The sequence below is a fragment of the Pleurodeles waltl genome, chromosome 3_1, assembly GCF_031143425.1.
Source record: "Pleurodeles waltl isolate 20211129_DDA chromosome 3_1, aPleWal1.hap1.20221129, whole genome shotgun sequence".
NCBI lineage: Eukaryota > Metazoa > Chordata > Amphibia > Caudata > Salamandridae > Pleurodeles > Pleurodeles waltl.
The window spans coordinates 1,958,370,278-1,958,387,165 of NC_090440.1; the positions used below are offsets into that span (position 1 = coordinate 1,958,370,278).

The 16,888-nt window shown below is 46.2% G+C and overlaps 1 protein-coding gene across 16 annotated transcripts in view; it reads right to left on the reverse strand.

The window, feature by feature from the left end:
• Positions 1-16,888, reverse strand: part of NCOR1 (nuclear receptor corepressor 1) — a 1,251,773-nt gene that overhangs the window by 100,325 nt on the left and 1,134,560 nt on the right. For 8 of the 16 annotated variants that reach the window (XM_069226319.1, XM_069226315.1, XM_069226314.1 and 5 more), the window contains 2 exons: positions 7,842-7,979; positions 4,778-4,920 (listed from right to left, as the gene is read on the reverse strand). In XM_069226319.1, the coding sequence (XP_069082420.1) occupies positions 4,778-4,920; positions 7,842-7,979 (281 nt within the window). The remainder of the gene's footprint in view (positions 1-4,777; positions 4,921-7,841; positions 7,980-16,888) is intronic. The other 8 variants (XM_069226323.1, XM_069226317.1, XM_069226322.1 and 5 more) reach the window with 1 other exon arrangement.

Below are 16,888 nucleotides of genomic sequence, written 5' to 3' on the forward strand. Positions count from 1 at the left end.
GTCAACACCCCCACCCAATGCAGGCTTTTGTCTCTGGCCCCCGAGAGCGCTGGCTCTCACCTTAGTGTGTCAGAAACATGGCTTAACTGGTCAGGACCTGTCAGTTTACAAACTAGTAGTTGGTAGTTTTTCAGGGGGAACCTCTAAGATGCCCGCTGGGTGCATGTATTGGTAAATCAAACACAGGCATCAGTGTGGGTTCACCAATATGAGATATTTGATACCTACAAACATCCTTATCTTCAGTGAAGTCATCATGTAGCCAGGGAACTCGTAGTGACCAGTGCCCAGCAAATGTATTTAAAATGTCTTCCCTGGTCACTTACTGTATCTGAAAATCGACAAAGACATAGCAGGGGCATATCTGCTCGTGCAGAAATGCCCTCACATGTAATATAATGCATCCTGCCTTAGGATTGTAAGGTCTGCTAGTGGGGTGACTTACATATATTACATGCAGTGTTAGTGGACATGGCACACATGCTGGATGCCACGTCGTGTTTTTACTTTTGTCTGCACCAAGACATGCAGCCTGCAATGGCAGCCTGTCATGTGCTTGGTCAGGGGTCACTTAGGGTGGTACAATTCGTGCTGCAGCCATCTGGAGCCATCTAGGCCCGATGTACCAGAGGTACCATTTACTAGGGATTTAAAGAGGGTGCTAAAGGTTTTGCCAATTGGGGAAACATCTGTGCAGTTTTGGGGAAAATGATTTGGCACTGGGGACACTTTCAGTCGAAATTACATCAGATACCAGGCAAGAAGTGTCTGTGTGTGTGGCTAACCAAGCCAAAAGGGGTGCTTGCCTACATCTATAAATCTCAATGTTAAAGCCAAATCTACTATTATGACAAAGCATAACATTTTAGGGGTGTACCTGATCCTCACAAGTTGCTAACACTTTCTGTATACATATCCATTTTAAGTGCCCTAATTTGAATACTATTAAAGGAAGTTCTAATTATATTTAGTAATAATAATAATTGTAAGGAAATGCCTCCTTGGCATGGTTGCCCCCTGACTTTTTGCCTTTGCTGATGCTATGTTTACAATTGAAAGTGTGCTGAGGCCTGCTAACCAGGCCCCAGCACCAGTGTTCTTTCCCTAACCTGTACTTTTGTATCCACAATTGGCAGACCCTGGCATCCAGATAAGTCCCTTGTAACTGGTACTTCTAGTACCAAGGGCCCTGATGCCAAGGAAGGTCTCTAAGGGCTGCAGCATGTCTTATGCCACCCTGGAGACCTCTCACTCAGCACAGACACACTGCTTGCCAGCTTGTGTGTGCTAGTGAGAACAAAACGAGTAAGTCGACATGGCACTCCCCTCAGGGTGCCATGCCAGCCTCTCACTGCCTATGCAGTATAGGTAAGACACCCCTCTAGCAGGCCTTACAGCCCTAAGGCAGGGTGCACTATACCATAGGTGAGGGTACCAGTGCATGAGCATGGTACCCCTACAGTGTCTAAACAAAACCTTAGACATTGTAAGTGCAGGGTAGCCATAAGAGTATATGGTCTGGGAGTTTGTCAAACACGAACTCCACAGCACCATAATGGCTACACTGAAAACTGGGAAGTTTGGTATCAAACTTCTCAGCACAATAAATGCACACTGATGCCAGTGTACATTTTATTGTAAAATACACCACAGAGGGCACCTTAGAGGTGCCCCCTGAAACTTAACCGACTGTCTGTGTAGGCTGACTAGTTTTAGCAGCCTGCCACAAACCGAGACATGTTGCTGGCCCCATGGGGAGAGTGCCTTTGTCACTCTGAGGCCAGTAACAAAGCCTGCACTGGGTGGAGATGCTAACACCTCCCCCAGGCAGGAATTGTCACACCTGGCGGTGAGCCTCAAAGGCTCACCTCCTTTGTGCCAACCCAGCAGGACACTCCAGCTAGTGGAGTTGCCCGCCCCCTCCGGCCAAGCCCCACTTTTGGCGGCAAGGCCGGAGAAAATAATGAGAAAAACAAGGAGGAGTCACTGGCCAGTCAGGACAGCCCCTAAGGTGTCCTGAGCTGAAGTGACCCTAACTTTTAGAGATCCTCCATCTTGCAGATGGAGGATTCCCCCAATAGGGTTAGGATTGTGACCCCCTCCCCTTGGGAGGAGGCACAAAGAGGGTGTACCCACCCTCAGGGCTAGTAGCCATTGGCTACTAACCCCCCAGACCTAAACACGCCCTTAAATTTAGTATTTAAGGGCTACCCTGAACCCTAGAAAATTAGATTCCTGCAACTACAAGAAGAAGGACTGCCTAGCTGAAAACCCCTGCAGAGGAAGACCAGAAGACGACAACTGCCTTGGCTCCAGAAACTCACCGGCCTGTCTCCTGCCTTCCAAAGATCCTGCTCCAGCGACGCCTTCCAAAGGGACCAGCGACCTCGACATCCTCTGAGGACTGCCCCTGCTTCGAAAAGACAAGAAACTCCCGAGGACAGCGGACCTGCTCCAAGAAAGGCTGCAACTTTGTTTCCAGCAGCCTTGAAAGAACCCTGCAAGCTCCCCGCAAGAAGCGTGAGACTGGCAACACTGCACCCGGCGACCCCGACTCGGCTGGTGGAGATCCGACGCCTCAGGAGGGACCCCAGGACTACTCTGATACTGTGAGTACCAAGACCTGTCCCCCCTGAGCCCCCACAGCGCCGCCTGCAGAGGGAATCCCGAGGCTTCCCCTGACCGCGACTCTTTGAACCTAAAGTCCCGACGCCTGGGAGAGACCCTGCACCCGCAGCCCCCAGGACCTGAAGGACCGGACTTTCACTGGAGAAGCGACCCCCAGGAGTCCCTCTCCCTTGCCCAAGTGGAGGTTTCCCCGAGGAATCCCCCCCTTGCCTGCCTGCAGCGCTGAAGAGATCCCGAGATCTCTCATAGACTAACATTGCGAACCCGACGCTTGTTTCTACACTGCACCCGGCCGCCCCCGCGCTGCTGAGGGTGAAATTTCTGTGTGGACTTGTGTCCCCCCCGGTGCCCTACAAAACCCCTCTGGTCTGCCCTCCGAAGACGCGGGTACTTACCTGCAAGCAGACCGGAACCAGGGCACCCCCTTCTCTCCATTCTAGCCTATGTGTTTTGGGCACCACTTGGAACTCTGCACCTGACCGGCCCTGAGCTGCTGGTGTGGTGACTTTGGGGTTGCTCTGAACCCCCAACGGTGGGCTACCTTGGACCAAGAACTGAACCCTGTAAGTGTCCTACTTACCTGGTAAAACTAACAAAAACTTACCTCCCCCAGGAACTGTGAAAATTGCACTAAGTGTCCACTTTTAAAACAGCTATTTGTCAATAACTTGAAAAGTATACATGCAATTTTGATGATTTGAAGTTCCTAAAGTACTTACCTGCAATACCTTTCGAATGAGATATTACATGTTAAATTTGAACCTGTGGTTCTTAAAATAAACTAAGAAAAGATATTTTTCTATACACAAACCTATTGGCTGGATTTGTCTCTGAGTGTGTGTACCTCATTTATTGTCTATGTGTATGTACAACAAATGCTTAACACTACTCCTTGGATAAGCCTACTGCTCGACCACACTACCACAAAATAGAGCATTAGTATTATCTATTTTTACCACTATTTTACCTCTAAGGGGAACCCTTGGACTCTGTGCATGCTATTCCTTACTTTGAAATAGCACATACAGAGCCAACTTCCTACAATAATATAGCAATGACTGGACATTTGGTTTATTCCAAATCAAGTTGTCTACTGTGGCACTGTGTAATTCTTGAGTTTCTAACCAGACTGCCTCAGATCAAGCCTTGATTACTCAGTTATACTCCAATTAAGGCTTCAGTGCTGAAAAGGAATTATTTGGTTATTCTACTGGAGTGCACTCGTACTAGAAGATCTATAATATCACTGATAAACCCAATAACACCTCATTGCCTGAGATCCCAAAAACAGGTCTCTCACAAAATATGCTTACCATAATTGGTTTTGGTACTGTGAAGCACAAGATAACACACTAATAAAAACACACCAATGTCCAGTTCTTCTGTCAGTCATGCAAATGATGAACTTCAGGACGACAAACTACATTCATCACCCCAGAAATGCTTAACCTAAAAGGTCAGGGACCAAAACTATCTTCAGTTATCCAGCAAACACATTCACACTGTGAAAAACAACAACTATTTCAGCAATTACTCTCCAGCTGGACTCACAATCTGGAACTCCATTCCAGTAGCTGTAGAAATAAACCCAGGTCTCACATGCTCAGAGAAAACTGTAAAAGCAGGTTTTAAGCAAGTAAAAGCTACCACCTGCCAAATGAGCACACACTCTAAATTGCAGCATATTAGTGGAAAGTAGCTCGCCTAACCAAGAAGTGTTATGGTTAAATCAAAGTTCAAGTGTGTAAAACTTGGATAATCAAAATACAACATTGCTGCTATATCCGAAATGGATGTTAATGCTCAAGATATGTGTAAATTACAAACATAAAAACTTTCATGCAAATTCATCATGTAAAGAATAAATTAACTGTGCTAACCAACTGAGATCAATTCAAGAACCCATAACAGAGTAGGGTTTTCAAGGAATGTAATCAACTACTAGGATTCTAAAAAAACAAAAAAACAGCCTTATACTTCAACATACATCCAATTTGGCCGGATTTTTGTATAGTTTGTTTAGGGAGTTAATTTCAGAAATCAAAATGGATAAGCCTACTCCACCCATTTACACAGCATTTGAGGAGAAATTTAAAACTGTTAGTAAATAGTGTAGATGAAAAGTGAACACAGAAAGAGTCCCACTTACCAATGTCAGAGTCACCCCCAACACAGGAGTTCAACTTACGAAATATCTCCTGTTTCTTCGACTTCACCATTGGTGATGTGTTTTCCAACTTGGTGAAGAAGGAAGGAAGGTAGTTTACGTTACCCGGTGAGCGAGAGTCATTTCTGTAGGGAACATAAACACACAGACGGTTCAACAGATACAATATTTCGTAATAATCATCTAAAGAGATTACACAAGTATTTGCATTGAACACAATCAGAAACAGTAACATGAAAAAAGCAACATGTCACAATATTGATTCAAAGTTATTCAGATGAACTAACAGTGGCATAGCCTCAGTACCTGGACATGTTCTTTGTACAATATTGTCAATCCTCTATAATATAAGCAATGAAGCTAAAGCATATATTTAAAAAGCAATGTTAAGTCAAATCTCAGCAACAAACACTCAACTCGAACCTCAAAACAGCAGAAGCTAAGCCCCTTAGAGGAAGAAGCTGTATTAAAAAGTAATTGCTGACCAATACCTCCAAATGACAATAAACCTCAAACTACAACATGGGGTATGCAGGCTGGGTAGGAACAAGAGCCAAAGAGGATTTACTCAGATAATAAGGCTTATCTAAAGATCACAATCAGACTGAACCATTTCTTCATTCTATGTATTAAAATGGAAGAACTGTGGAGTAATTTATCATCTCTTTTTATGTTGAAAAAATACTTAAATTATATTTTAAAAAGGGCATGAGAGTATCACTGATACATCAGTAAGAGGGTGGGGGCAGACAAATTATAGGTACCTAATGAATAAGGACCCACAATTGAATTCTGGGGGGCTGTTAGTGGTGCCCAACTGCTAGAACAAGGGGTGTCCAGAGAAGGGGTGTCCAAGGACTAGACAAGAAAAATGCTTTAGGTCACGACTGTTAAGAGTAATAAATGTTATAGAAGGCAAATCAGACTAAGTGAAATTGGGAGAGTATTTTAAAAGTGGGCGTTGGAGGAATGATAATCTAGGTCTGAGAATTTCTTCAACAGAATGACTGGGGCAGGAAACGATTCTAAGTCATTGTGAGAATCAGCCCAGATCGCAATACCCATCTTGCTCACTGTTTCTTGCAGACCTAAACTGAAATCCACTGGCAGACCTCTATGATATGACAAAACCCAGCGCGGTACTCAGGAAGGTCTTATCGAAGGCAGACAGGCAGAGCAGTTGTACTGGCATTCCTGCAAAGGATTTGAATACTGGAATTGCAAACTTGGGGAACAAACAAGCGTTGGTATTGGTGCACAGATATGATAAGGCTGCATGAATTTCCAATCTTGGACTGGCAGGTATTGCTAATGACCTGATTAGAGTGAAATTTAAGTGCTGCGCGAACTGAAGTGCTGTTTCAGAGCTGCACCAGATTAAAATACTGGAATGGTAGGAAGTATATTAGCAGAGGAGTGCTGGATTCCAATACTGGACCTGCAGGTGTGACATGTGTCTTGACTCGAACAGATTTACAAAACATGAACCATGGTACTCTGACAGTTGTACAGGTTACCAATATCCCACGGCATAGTGCAAAACATGCAGGTGACAGGTCTCAACAAACGTCCATCAGAAAAGAGCAACATGGGGTACCAGTACATGAGCAGAAAAGGATGTGGCGGGTCTAGATTGAAAGACGCCTGACAGTTTTATTCATTCTCTGAAAATTAAAAGGCTGAATCTTAAGGATTGAGAATTTGGCTACGCTGAACTGAAAGAAGCATGAACTTGCCTAAGGTACTTGGAGCGGAACTGTGCAACATGAGATGCAATCAAAGTGTGGGAGCAGGATGGGCTTACAGGGCACCTTTGAGGTTTCCATTACTGGTATTAGAAAGGGTAGTGCAGTAACGAGTTAGAGGGTACTGGCAATATAGCTGACAGTACTGCCAGAAAAACAGAGGTGACAGAGCATGCTTTGATGTAGTAATCTTATATGATAAATTGTCAGTATCACCTCAACTTGCATAAGAAAAAACACACGTGCACACTACCAAAGGAGTAAATCACCTAAAACAGTAAAAGGAATTAAATAGATTTAAGTGCTAAATTGATGGCTCGTTAAAACTAGCCAGAGCAGATGCAATATTTTGCTACCGTTCAATAGAATGGATTAACTGCATTCAAAACAATGTCTTTTTCTCCATCAGTCATATAGCTCTTAGTATGTGGCTGCTGGATGGCTAGACCACACTTTTCCCTGCTACAGTATACAACTTCCTCTACCTCAAGCTTTTGCTAAGTTACACCTCATATCCTTTAAATTTCTACTGTGACAGGCAACCCATTTCTGCCTCCTAGCTAGCAAGTGAACATCTGGTGGTGGCAAATTTAAACTGCATCATCATATCTTAAAAAATCAAAGCGCACAAAAAAGGGTTCAACTCATGACAAATCCTGCATAACGAACGTTCTCAATACTCACAAAAATGTCTGCAATTGCATCAGTCTAGTAACTACACAAATGCAGTTCACATATGTTTTATAGAATATGATAGCCTATGTCGATTTTTGCTGTGAATTTGGAGAGAACGAGGATGTAGGGCAGCAGGGACAACCACTCTAAGTGTGCAAAAAACACATATTGAGTTGATATTAATTAGCCATAGTGAGGGATATTGGAGAAGACAACAAGCTAGAAGCATTATAAAGAGCAGTTAGAGAGTCTTAGTAAGAGAGGCAGCACTGCAATAAGATAAACATGCATATATGATTAGACTCATCAGTCCTCAATGGCAGCCACTGCTTAAATGATAAGCAGAAATGACTGACAAGGAATAGCATTTGAAGGAGCAAATCAGGATCAAATACAATGTTAACTAGCGCACAAAAGCAAAAGTGGACATACTAAAAGGAGCGCTAGTAGTTAATCTGAGAAGAGAACAATGCATAACATCTGGCTAAGCATGCCCTGATTCACTTTTTGTTGAGTGAGGAAATGATTTGGTGATGTCACCGCAAGGGGGAACATCCAATGGGCTCTAGGAATTAAAAGAGAAACAGGATTACAAAGTGACCATTAGTGTTCTCAAATTATGATACCTCTGTTCCGTGGGCTCAGTCCTTTGGGACAGTAGCAGCACAGGGTCTTGCTTTTCGTGTGCAGCGGGGACCCGTGATGGAGAAATTGACTCATAGGGCTCTGAAGTGACGTGGCCTCGCTCGGGAGACTTCCCGGGCCTAAATTCACAAGGCAGAATACATAGGTGTTCGTATAACATGGAAAAAACGAAAAGAGATCAGACACATTTTTAACATTGGAAAAACGTTAGGACGGAGGCTCTCTGTAGGAATTATTACTCTGTTAGTGCCTTTTTCAATAATCATAGGCTCGGACTCACTAACAGTGTTCAGGAAAACCACTTGTCTGCAATACATGCCATGATAAGAAAAACATAATTTCGTGTGACAGCCCTGTAAGTTTTAGTAACTTCAGATACTATGAAACTTAAAACATGGCAGAAATGCTTCCCCAGATTTCACTAGGAGATCTGTAGAAGACATTACTGTTGATATGAACGGCACCAACCCATCTTGACAAAATAAAACACCATCATGGTAACTCTCACTTGTCATTAAGCTTAAATTCCAACTAACGTAATGTACAACCTAATCTTGCAATCAATTTATCTTTCAGCTTCATTTTGTTTTGAGTTCTTTACTATTAGTATTCTCTTAGTAAAACATATCTTAACAAGACTCTTCGCCAACAGCTGCCAAAATTCCCATCACTGCTTTCTACATCAAATCCCTTCCTTAAAAACTGTATCTGAACAGTTAACACTCAAAAGTCATTCACCTCATGGTCAACAAATAAGACACTGCTGCCTGCAGGTACAGCAAGACTAAAACTCCTCTAACAAATAATTACCCCGATCAATGATTTTATCTCAGAACCACGTGGAGTTACTACACTGCCAAAATATATAGAAGGTCAGCACAACTGCAGAATGTGCATTATGAAATGGTAATAACATACAAATAATGGCTGAAGTTTGTAGAGCCAGCGTTACTTACCAGGCCCTGCGGCTCATTCTCTCCTCGTAAAAAGTGCTAGGAAGATTACTGTTGCAACAATATCTGACGGGTTCCCCTCGCTCCAACATGCCAAAAATAGATTTTTTTCCTTTTTTGCTGACATTTCCTGCACATTTTCCCAACCACGCTGTTGGGATGAAATAGCTTTGAACAGCTTTGTAACCCTGTATCACTGTGACTTCTGCACTTTTACTTCATTGAGCTTGACGACCATGCAAGTCCAGTTTTACGGACTTGAGACAACAGAGCTGAGTTCTGTCATTATTGGGACAACTTTGTAAAAGCGGCAACTTCCCTCTCTCCCAAAGCTAAAGAAACCAACAATGGTGGCAGGTTATCTTCTAGTCTGAGGCACATATTTTTTTAAATGTACCCATGGGAAGGGAGGATTGCTCCTGGTTCGACCCGTGTAGGGTTCTATTTAGTCTCATCACTGGGCTCCTCTTCCGTCATCATTTCAATGATACCCATGAAGGATGCTTGTAGTGAATATGGTGGTTATACTCTGTATGAATTCCCAAGGCCAGCTGTGGCAGATTTCTGTAAGATATGTTTCGGAGGTATCCACAGGCCTACCTGAAACATAATTACATGTATGAGTATTGATTTTGTTTACCTACGCCCCGGGACAAAACCTCAGTCATTTACTTCTGGAGATAGATTTCTTGATAAAAGCCAGATTCTCTAGATTTTCTGAGAACAGTTACTGAATCATAACGTACGTGCTACTATGTCCACACCTTCAATGGTAAAGCAGCAAGGTCAGTCTCAATCTGAAAAAGGAAATGTTACTTACCCTGCAACTATTGGTTTGTGCTACATGCTCTGCTCACTGCTGACAACTAGGTTTGGCCGCACAGGTTTGCAAGTGCTTTTTCTTCGAAGTATACATTTCATTTTCAAGATTAATCATGACCACTCCCTGAAACACACAATGTACCAGGAAAAAGACTGCACCTTACAATGTGCCTCTCCCCCCGCCCATGGGTGAGGGAGGTAAGTGGAGTAAAACGCACCAAGGAAGTAACCCAAAATGTACAGGTGCATTGCTAATGAAAGTATAAAGTATGTAATGCAAACACCATCTGAGGCATGGGCGCATGTGAACCCTACTTCACTACATGCTGCAAACCGACAGCTACAAGGTAACATCTTCCCTCTGTAGCATGTACTGATGTAGATCAAATGCTCTGCATTGACTAGAAAGCAGTGAACTCCTCCTAAAAAAGTGGCTAGTGAGCAAATTATGCAGATCTTTAGAATAGAATCCCAGTACTGTTTATCCAATTTGTGTGGTATGTTGCCTGGTAAAGCCAATGTAGCTCCCTTTTTACTAGTACAATGTGCTCTGGGCACTGAGTGTAGCTGACGTCTGTATAACAGAATTGGGTACACATGACTATTCATCTTGCAATACCAGACTTTTAAATCAGAAATACCAAAGGGACTTTAGTGAAGTCAACAAAGAGATGCATAATTTTGTGAATGAGCTTAGTCCGATCAATGTAATAACATCAGTGCCCTCTCAACATCAACTGTGTGTAATACTCTTTCAGTCACTGTTTCAGGGTGTGTAAAGAAAATATATAAACCAATGATTTGACTGTCCTCATTGGGGGGGGGGGGGGGGGGGGGGGGGTGGAGAGAAAGACCACCTTTGTCAGAAAACGAGGATTTGTCCCAAGGACGATTCTTATGAACATGGATTAAAGTTTCCTTCACTGTTAAACACAACTCACTCTGAACAAGGAAGAGATTACAACGTTGCACGGTTCTGGGGCCAAGGTACAATTGCATGCAGATTTACCATTACCACCCAGAAAAACTGGCTCAGTACCATGCAATTATGAGTAGGTCCCAACGGAATGAGGGATTACAGTGGATGGAACTGCTTTTTGCAGTTGTAAAACCAGAAAGAATTCACCATTTCATCAGGTGTGGCTTCTGTAGGAGCAAAGCGGCGGAGGGACAACAACAAAGAAATGTTCTTGCGGTTTTACCACAAACATTTACCACCTTATCTGAGCAGGTGGTAAATGTATGTACAGGCTTGTGGGTGGAATAGCAGTGTGGAGGGAAGAATAATTTTTTTCTAGCAGTGTGGCATGTTATATGCTCCTTCCCTCCCCGATTAAAAAAGAACAAGCGGAATGAGGAAAACCTGCTGCTGTAGTGGAATGAGGATAGGCTGCTACTGCTGCAGGCTAAAGCTTCATGCCAGTTGTCCATCTAGAAAATAAAATACCGGGTAAAACCTGATGTGGAAAAACCTAGAGAGTCATAAGCAGGCAGAGCAAAATTAAAGTTACTTACCTTCCGTAACGCCTTTTTTGGTAGAGATTATATTTAGCTGCAGATGACTTAACTCTAAAGTCTCCCCAGGGGTCAGACTGGATCAGGCTGATTTTGTGTGGAGTCCTCCTGCGTGCTGGTGCATAATATCAAATGGCTCCGCGTCCATGCCAGAAGGGACATCACAGTATTTATATAGGCGCCACCCAGGTACGCAGATGTCAGTTACTTTTCGCCACTTTCCAGGGCAGAAGCGTGGAGCCATGAAGAACAATGACCACTGGGGTGTTAAAATTAGGGCCCTCAAAGGGGTCATCCCTAGAAATCCGTTCGCAGAGTGGGGAGGATGGATGGGTCGGTAAGAAATCTGCAGCTAGATATAGTCTCTATCAGATAAGGCGTTACCAATTCCTTACCTTTAAAAAGATACCCAAGCAATAAAATTCCTGGAGGTGGGTCTGCAAACCAGTTTCAAAAGAGAAAGTCCTAAAGTCCCGAATGTCCAGACAATAATGTTTGGTAAACTTGTGCAGAGATGCCCACTTTGCTGCATGGCAGATGTTCAGGACTCAGTGTGCTAACGCAGTGGTCGTTGTTTTAGCTCTGGTGGGATGAGCTTGCAAACCTTTAGGAAGGTGCTTGTTGGCCAGTGCGCAGCAGATCGTGACACAGAGCATGATCCAATGAGAAATGATTTGCTTCTCCACTGCCCAACCTTTCTTCGCACCCCCATACCCCACAAAGAGTTTGTCATCCCACTGGAACTCTCAGGTACAGCCAAGGTAGAATGCCAACATTCTTTTAGAGCCCAGATGGTGGAGCATCTCCTCTTCCTTAGAAGGATTTTGGGGAGCGTAAAAGGTAGGCAAAGTGACAGATTGTCCTACGTGAAAAGCTGTGACCACTTTTGGTGGAAAAAACGCCCTTGTGCGAAGCACCAGTTTGTCAGGATACATAGAGAAGTAAGGAAACCTAGATGACAAGACCACAGCTATCTCACTCAGTAGGCAGATGTAAATTGCCACAAGGAAGGCTGTTTTCAGTGTGAGAAGCATGAGGAGACAAGTATGGAGAGACTTGAAAGGAGCACACATAAGAAAAAATAAGTTAGAACCAAATTAAGGTCCCACAGGGGCATGATGAATGAAGGCGGAGGAAAGAGATGGGTAAGACCTTTGAGGCAACAGCAAGAAGGCAGAAATGGCAGATATATAGCCCTTAAGAGTGCACAAAGCAGAGCCCTGCTGGAGAAGGGAAAGAATGAAAAGTAAAACCTCAGAAAGATGGACAAAAAGGTCATCAACATATCTTTCAGCATACCATACCACATATTTCTTCCAAAGGCAGGTGTTTACCACCTTGGTGGAAGGAAGCCTGGCTGCCAAGATGACGTCACAGACTTCAGGAGGAAGGTCAAAAGCTGTCAGCTGCCACTCAATCTCCACGCAAGAAGGTGGAGAGTAGACAGGTTTGGGTGAAGAACCCTTCCCTGCTGCTGCGACAGCAGTTCTTCCTGAAGGGATAGCCTGATCGGAGGACCGATGGACATGCTCAGTAGCTCGGCATACCAGACTCTGTTCCCAGTCTGGAGCCACAAGGGTGACTTGGGTCTGGTTGTTCCTGAACTTCTTGAGACCTCTGGGCAGGAGTGATATGGGCAGAAAGGCCTAAGTTCCACTCAAGAACCTGGCCTGGCAGTTCGGGCTGGACTGCTCCCATGTGGAACTGGGTCAAGACTGATTTACATATGGTTGGGTCTAAACTGGGGTGGCATGGTGAGCAAAAGAACGATGGATTAAACCCAGATCTGCGACTGGGGGTGAGTGTTTGCATTGTTCAGCACTCCGTCCATCATCCTTTTTTGTTGCTAAGTTCAACTCAAGTCACAAAGTGTCTTTTGAGTGAGAGCGGTCTTGGAAACTCCAGTGTGCAAAACTGCTGACATTTGTCATTATCAGCTGAGGTGAACGGATCTAACCAAGGCTCTCCCCACTGCTTAAAGAGACTTTGCGCCACCGGTGGAGACGCCATTTGTGATCTGCTAGGCATCATCGGCTGGAGTTCACCTGCCCTGGCGTTCCGTTGAACCACCTCTGATATGCCCTGCTGTACCAGCCATTTCCAGAGACGCAGAGCCTCTTGACAAAGGGGCCACGACCCCTCCCTAGACGGTTTGTTGCAGTACCACATGGTGGTCGTGTTGTCCAAACCTGTAAAAGTCTTCCCTTGATGGAAAGAAGAAAGGCTTTCAATGCCAGCAGGATCTCTCAAAGCTCTAGCACGTTTTTGTGGAGTTCAGAATCCGCTGGAGACCAGAGTCCTCTGATCTCCACCTGTCCCAGGAGTGGCACATCAGTCACTACCATCAGATCTGGTTGGTAAAGGGAGAAGGGTCTGCCTCTGACATAATCGCAGTTTGTTAGCCACCACTGTAGATCCTCTGCAGTTCCCTCTGAACCCTGGACCATGTCGGAGAGATTTGGCTGGTGCTGGGGCCAGTGAATCTTCAGGTACCACTGCAGAGCCTGCATATGTCATCTGGAATGTTGTGTCATCAGCAGCCTCAGAGTCAGACTCACTTTAATCTAAGATAGAGGCTGAAACCTCAGTGACACAGCCTGAACCATCCTGGACTCACCACTTGGGAGAATATGGCAGAAACAGCACTGTGTCCAGAACAACTCCGATGAAAGGGAGTGTCTGAGAGGGAGTCAGGTGTGACTTAGGCACATTGAAAGTGAACCTTAGTGAATGAAGGAGGTTCGCCGTAGTCTGGAGGTGGAAGATGACAGCCTGTGGTGAGCCCGCCTTTAAGTCAGTCATCGAGATAGGGAAAGACTGGAACTCCTGATCTTTGTAGGTGAGTTGCACCAACCAACATCACCTTATTGAACACCCGAGGGGCGCTGGTAAGGCCAAAGGGGAGCATGTCAAATTGAAAATGCTTGTAGACTACGGTAAATCGCAGATAGCGCCAATGGGCAGGCAGGATGGGGATGTGAAAATAGGCATCCTGTGAGTCCAATGCTACCATCCAGTCTCCTGGCTCCAGGGCAGACAAGACCTGAGCTAACGTGAGCATTTTACATTTCTCCTTCTTGAGAAAGAGTCCATAGATCTAGAAAAGGGTGAAGACCTTTGACATGTTTGGGAACCAGAAAGTAGCAGGAATGACAACCACAACATACTTCTAGCACCAGAACCCTTCTATCAATCAATCATTGGATTTATAAAGCACACTACGTACCCGTGAGGGTTTCAAGGCGCTGAGGGGGGAGGGGGGAGGGAAGCAGGTATTACTGGTCGAAGAGCCAGGTCTTGAGGAGTCTTCTGAAGGTGAGTAGGTCTTGAGTCTGTCGCAGGTTGGTGGGGAGGGTGTTCCAGGTTTTGGCGGCGAGGTATGAGAAGGATCTGCCACCGGAGGTCTTCCTTCGGATGCGGGGGACGACGGCGAGGGCAAGGCCAGAGGAGCGGAGCTGACGGGTGGGGGTGTAGAAGCTGAGTCTGTTGTTTAGGTACGCTGGTCCGGTGTTGTGGAGCGCTTTGTGAGCGTGGGTAAGAAGCTTAAAAGTGATCCTTTTGTCCACGGGGAGCCAGTGAAGGTTTCTCAGGTGGTGGGAGATGTGGCTGTGGAGGGGTACTTGAGGATCAGTCGGGCAAAGGTGTTTTGGATGCGTTGGAGGCGTAGTAGGTCTTTTGCTGGGATGCCTGTGTAGAGTGCGTTGCCATAGTCCAGCCTGCTGCTGACTAGGGCCTGTGTCACTGTTCTTCTTGTTTCTGTCGGGATCCATTTGTAGATTCTGCGGAGCATGCGGAGTGTGTTGTAGCAGGAGGAGGAAACTGCGTTGACCTGTTTAGACAAGGTTAGAGAGGAGTCGAGGATGAAGCCCAGGTTGCAAGAGTGGTCGGTCGGTGTCGGTGGGGTTCCTAGTGCGGTGGGCCACCAGGAGTCGTCCCAGGCGGAGGGGGTGGATCCGAGGATGAGGACCTCCGTCTTGTCAGAGTTCAGTTACAGACGGCTGTTTCTCATCCATTCGGCGATGGATTTCATTACTTAGGGGAGGTTGGTTTTGGCGGTGCGCAGGTCTTTGGTGAGTGAGAGGATGAGCTGGGTGTCGTCGGCGTAGGTGAGAATGTTGAGGTTGTGTTGTCGGGCCACTTGTGCGAGGGGGGCCATGTAGATGTTGAACAGCGTCGGGCTGTGGGATGAGCCCTGGGGGATGCCGCAGATGATGTTGGTGGCTTCGGAGCGGAAGGGGGGGAGGCGGACTCTCTGGGTTCTGCTGGAGAGGAATGAGACAATCCAGTCGAGGGCTTTTCCTTGAATTCCGGTTTCGTGGAGGCGTGATTCCAGGGTGCGGTGGCAGACTGTGTCAAAGCCGGCAGATAGGTCCAGGAGGATGAGGGCTGATGTTTCGCCGTTGTCCATTTGGCGTCTGATGTCGTCTGTGGTGGCGAGAAGGGCGGTTTCGGTGCTGTGGTTTCGTCTGGAGCCAGACTGGGAGGGGTCTTGGATGCCGTTGTCTTCGAGGTGGCTGGTTAGTTGTGTGTTGACGATTTTTTCAATCACCTTTGCAGGGTAGGGGACCAGGGAGATGGGTCGGAAGTTCTTGAGGTCGCTGGGGTCTGCTTTGGGCTTCTTGAGGAGGGCGCGGATTTCGGCATGTTTCCATTTTTCAGGGAATGTCGCTGTTTCAAAGGAGATGTTGATGACCTTCCGTAGTTGGGGGGCGATGATGGCGTCAGCTTTGTTGTATACGTGGTGGGGGCAGGGGTCTGACAGAGATCCTGAGTGGATGGAGTTCATGATCTTGCATGTCTGTGTCGTTCACGTTGGTCCAGGAGGTCAGGTGGATTGCACAGGTGGAGTGTTCGGGGGTGGGGTCTGACATGGGAGTGGCGTCAAAACTGTTGTGGATGTCGATTATCTTCCGGTGGAAGAAGGTGGACAGTGCGTTGCAGAGTTCTTGGGATGGAGGGATGTCGATGTTGGCGCTGGGGTTGGAGAGTTCTTTCACGATGCTGAAGAGCTCTTTGCTGTTGTGTGCGTTGTTGTCCAGGCGGTCTTTGAAGTGGGATTGTTTGGCTTGTCTGATGAGTTGGTGGTGCTTGCGGGTGGCGTCCTTGTGGGCCGTCAGGCTGTCAGGTGTGCGTTTGAGGAGCCATTCCTTTTTTAGCTTCCGACAGTCGTGTTTGGAATTTAGGAGCTCGTCGGTGAACCAGGTGGCTTTTCTTCCAGCTTGGTTGTCGGTGGGTTTTTTGAGTGGCGCAAGGGTGTTGGCGCAGTCGTTGATCCACAGGGTGAGGTTGTTGGCGGCGGAGTCTGGGTCGGTGGAGTCGGGGTGGGTTCTGGACAAGGGTGTTGGTAAGCTGGTCTTCTGTAACTTTGCAGTGGTGGTCGGTCCAGTGGAGTATGGTGGTATGGTTGAAGGTGACGTGGGCGCTTGGAGAAGATGGGATCAAGCGTGTGGCCGGCGATGTGGGTTGGTGTGTTGACGAGTTGTCTGAGGCCGTGGTTGGTGAGGTTGTCGATCAGAGTAGTGGAGTTGGTGTTGTCGTTCTCCATGTGGAAATTTAGGTCCCCGAGGAGGATGTAATCCGTTGAGGTGAGTGCGTGGGTGCTGGTGAGGTCGGCGAGGGATTTGCTGAATGGTGCTCGTGCTCCGGGGGGTCTGTAGATGAGCGTTCCTCTGAGAGTGGTGTTGGGGTAGGTGTGGATGCGGAAGTGTAGGTGTTCGGCGGTCTTGAGGGAGTCATCG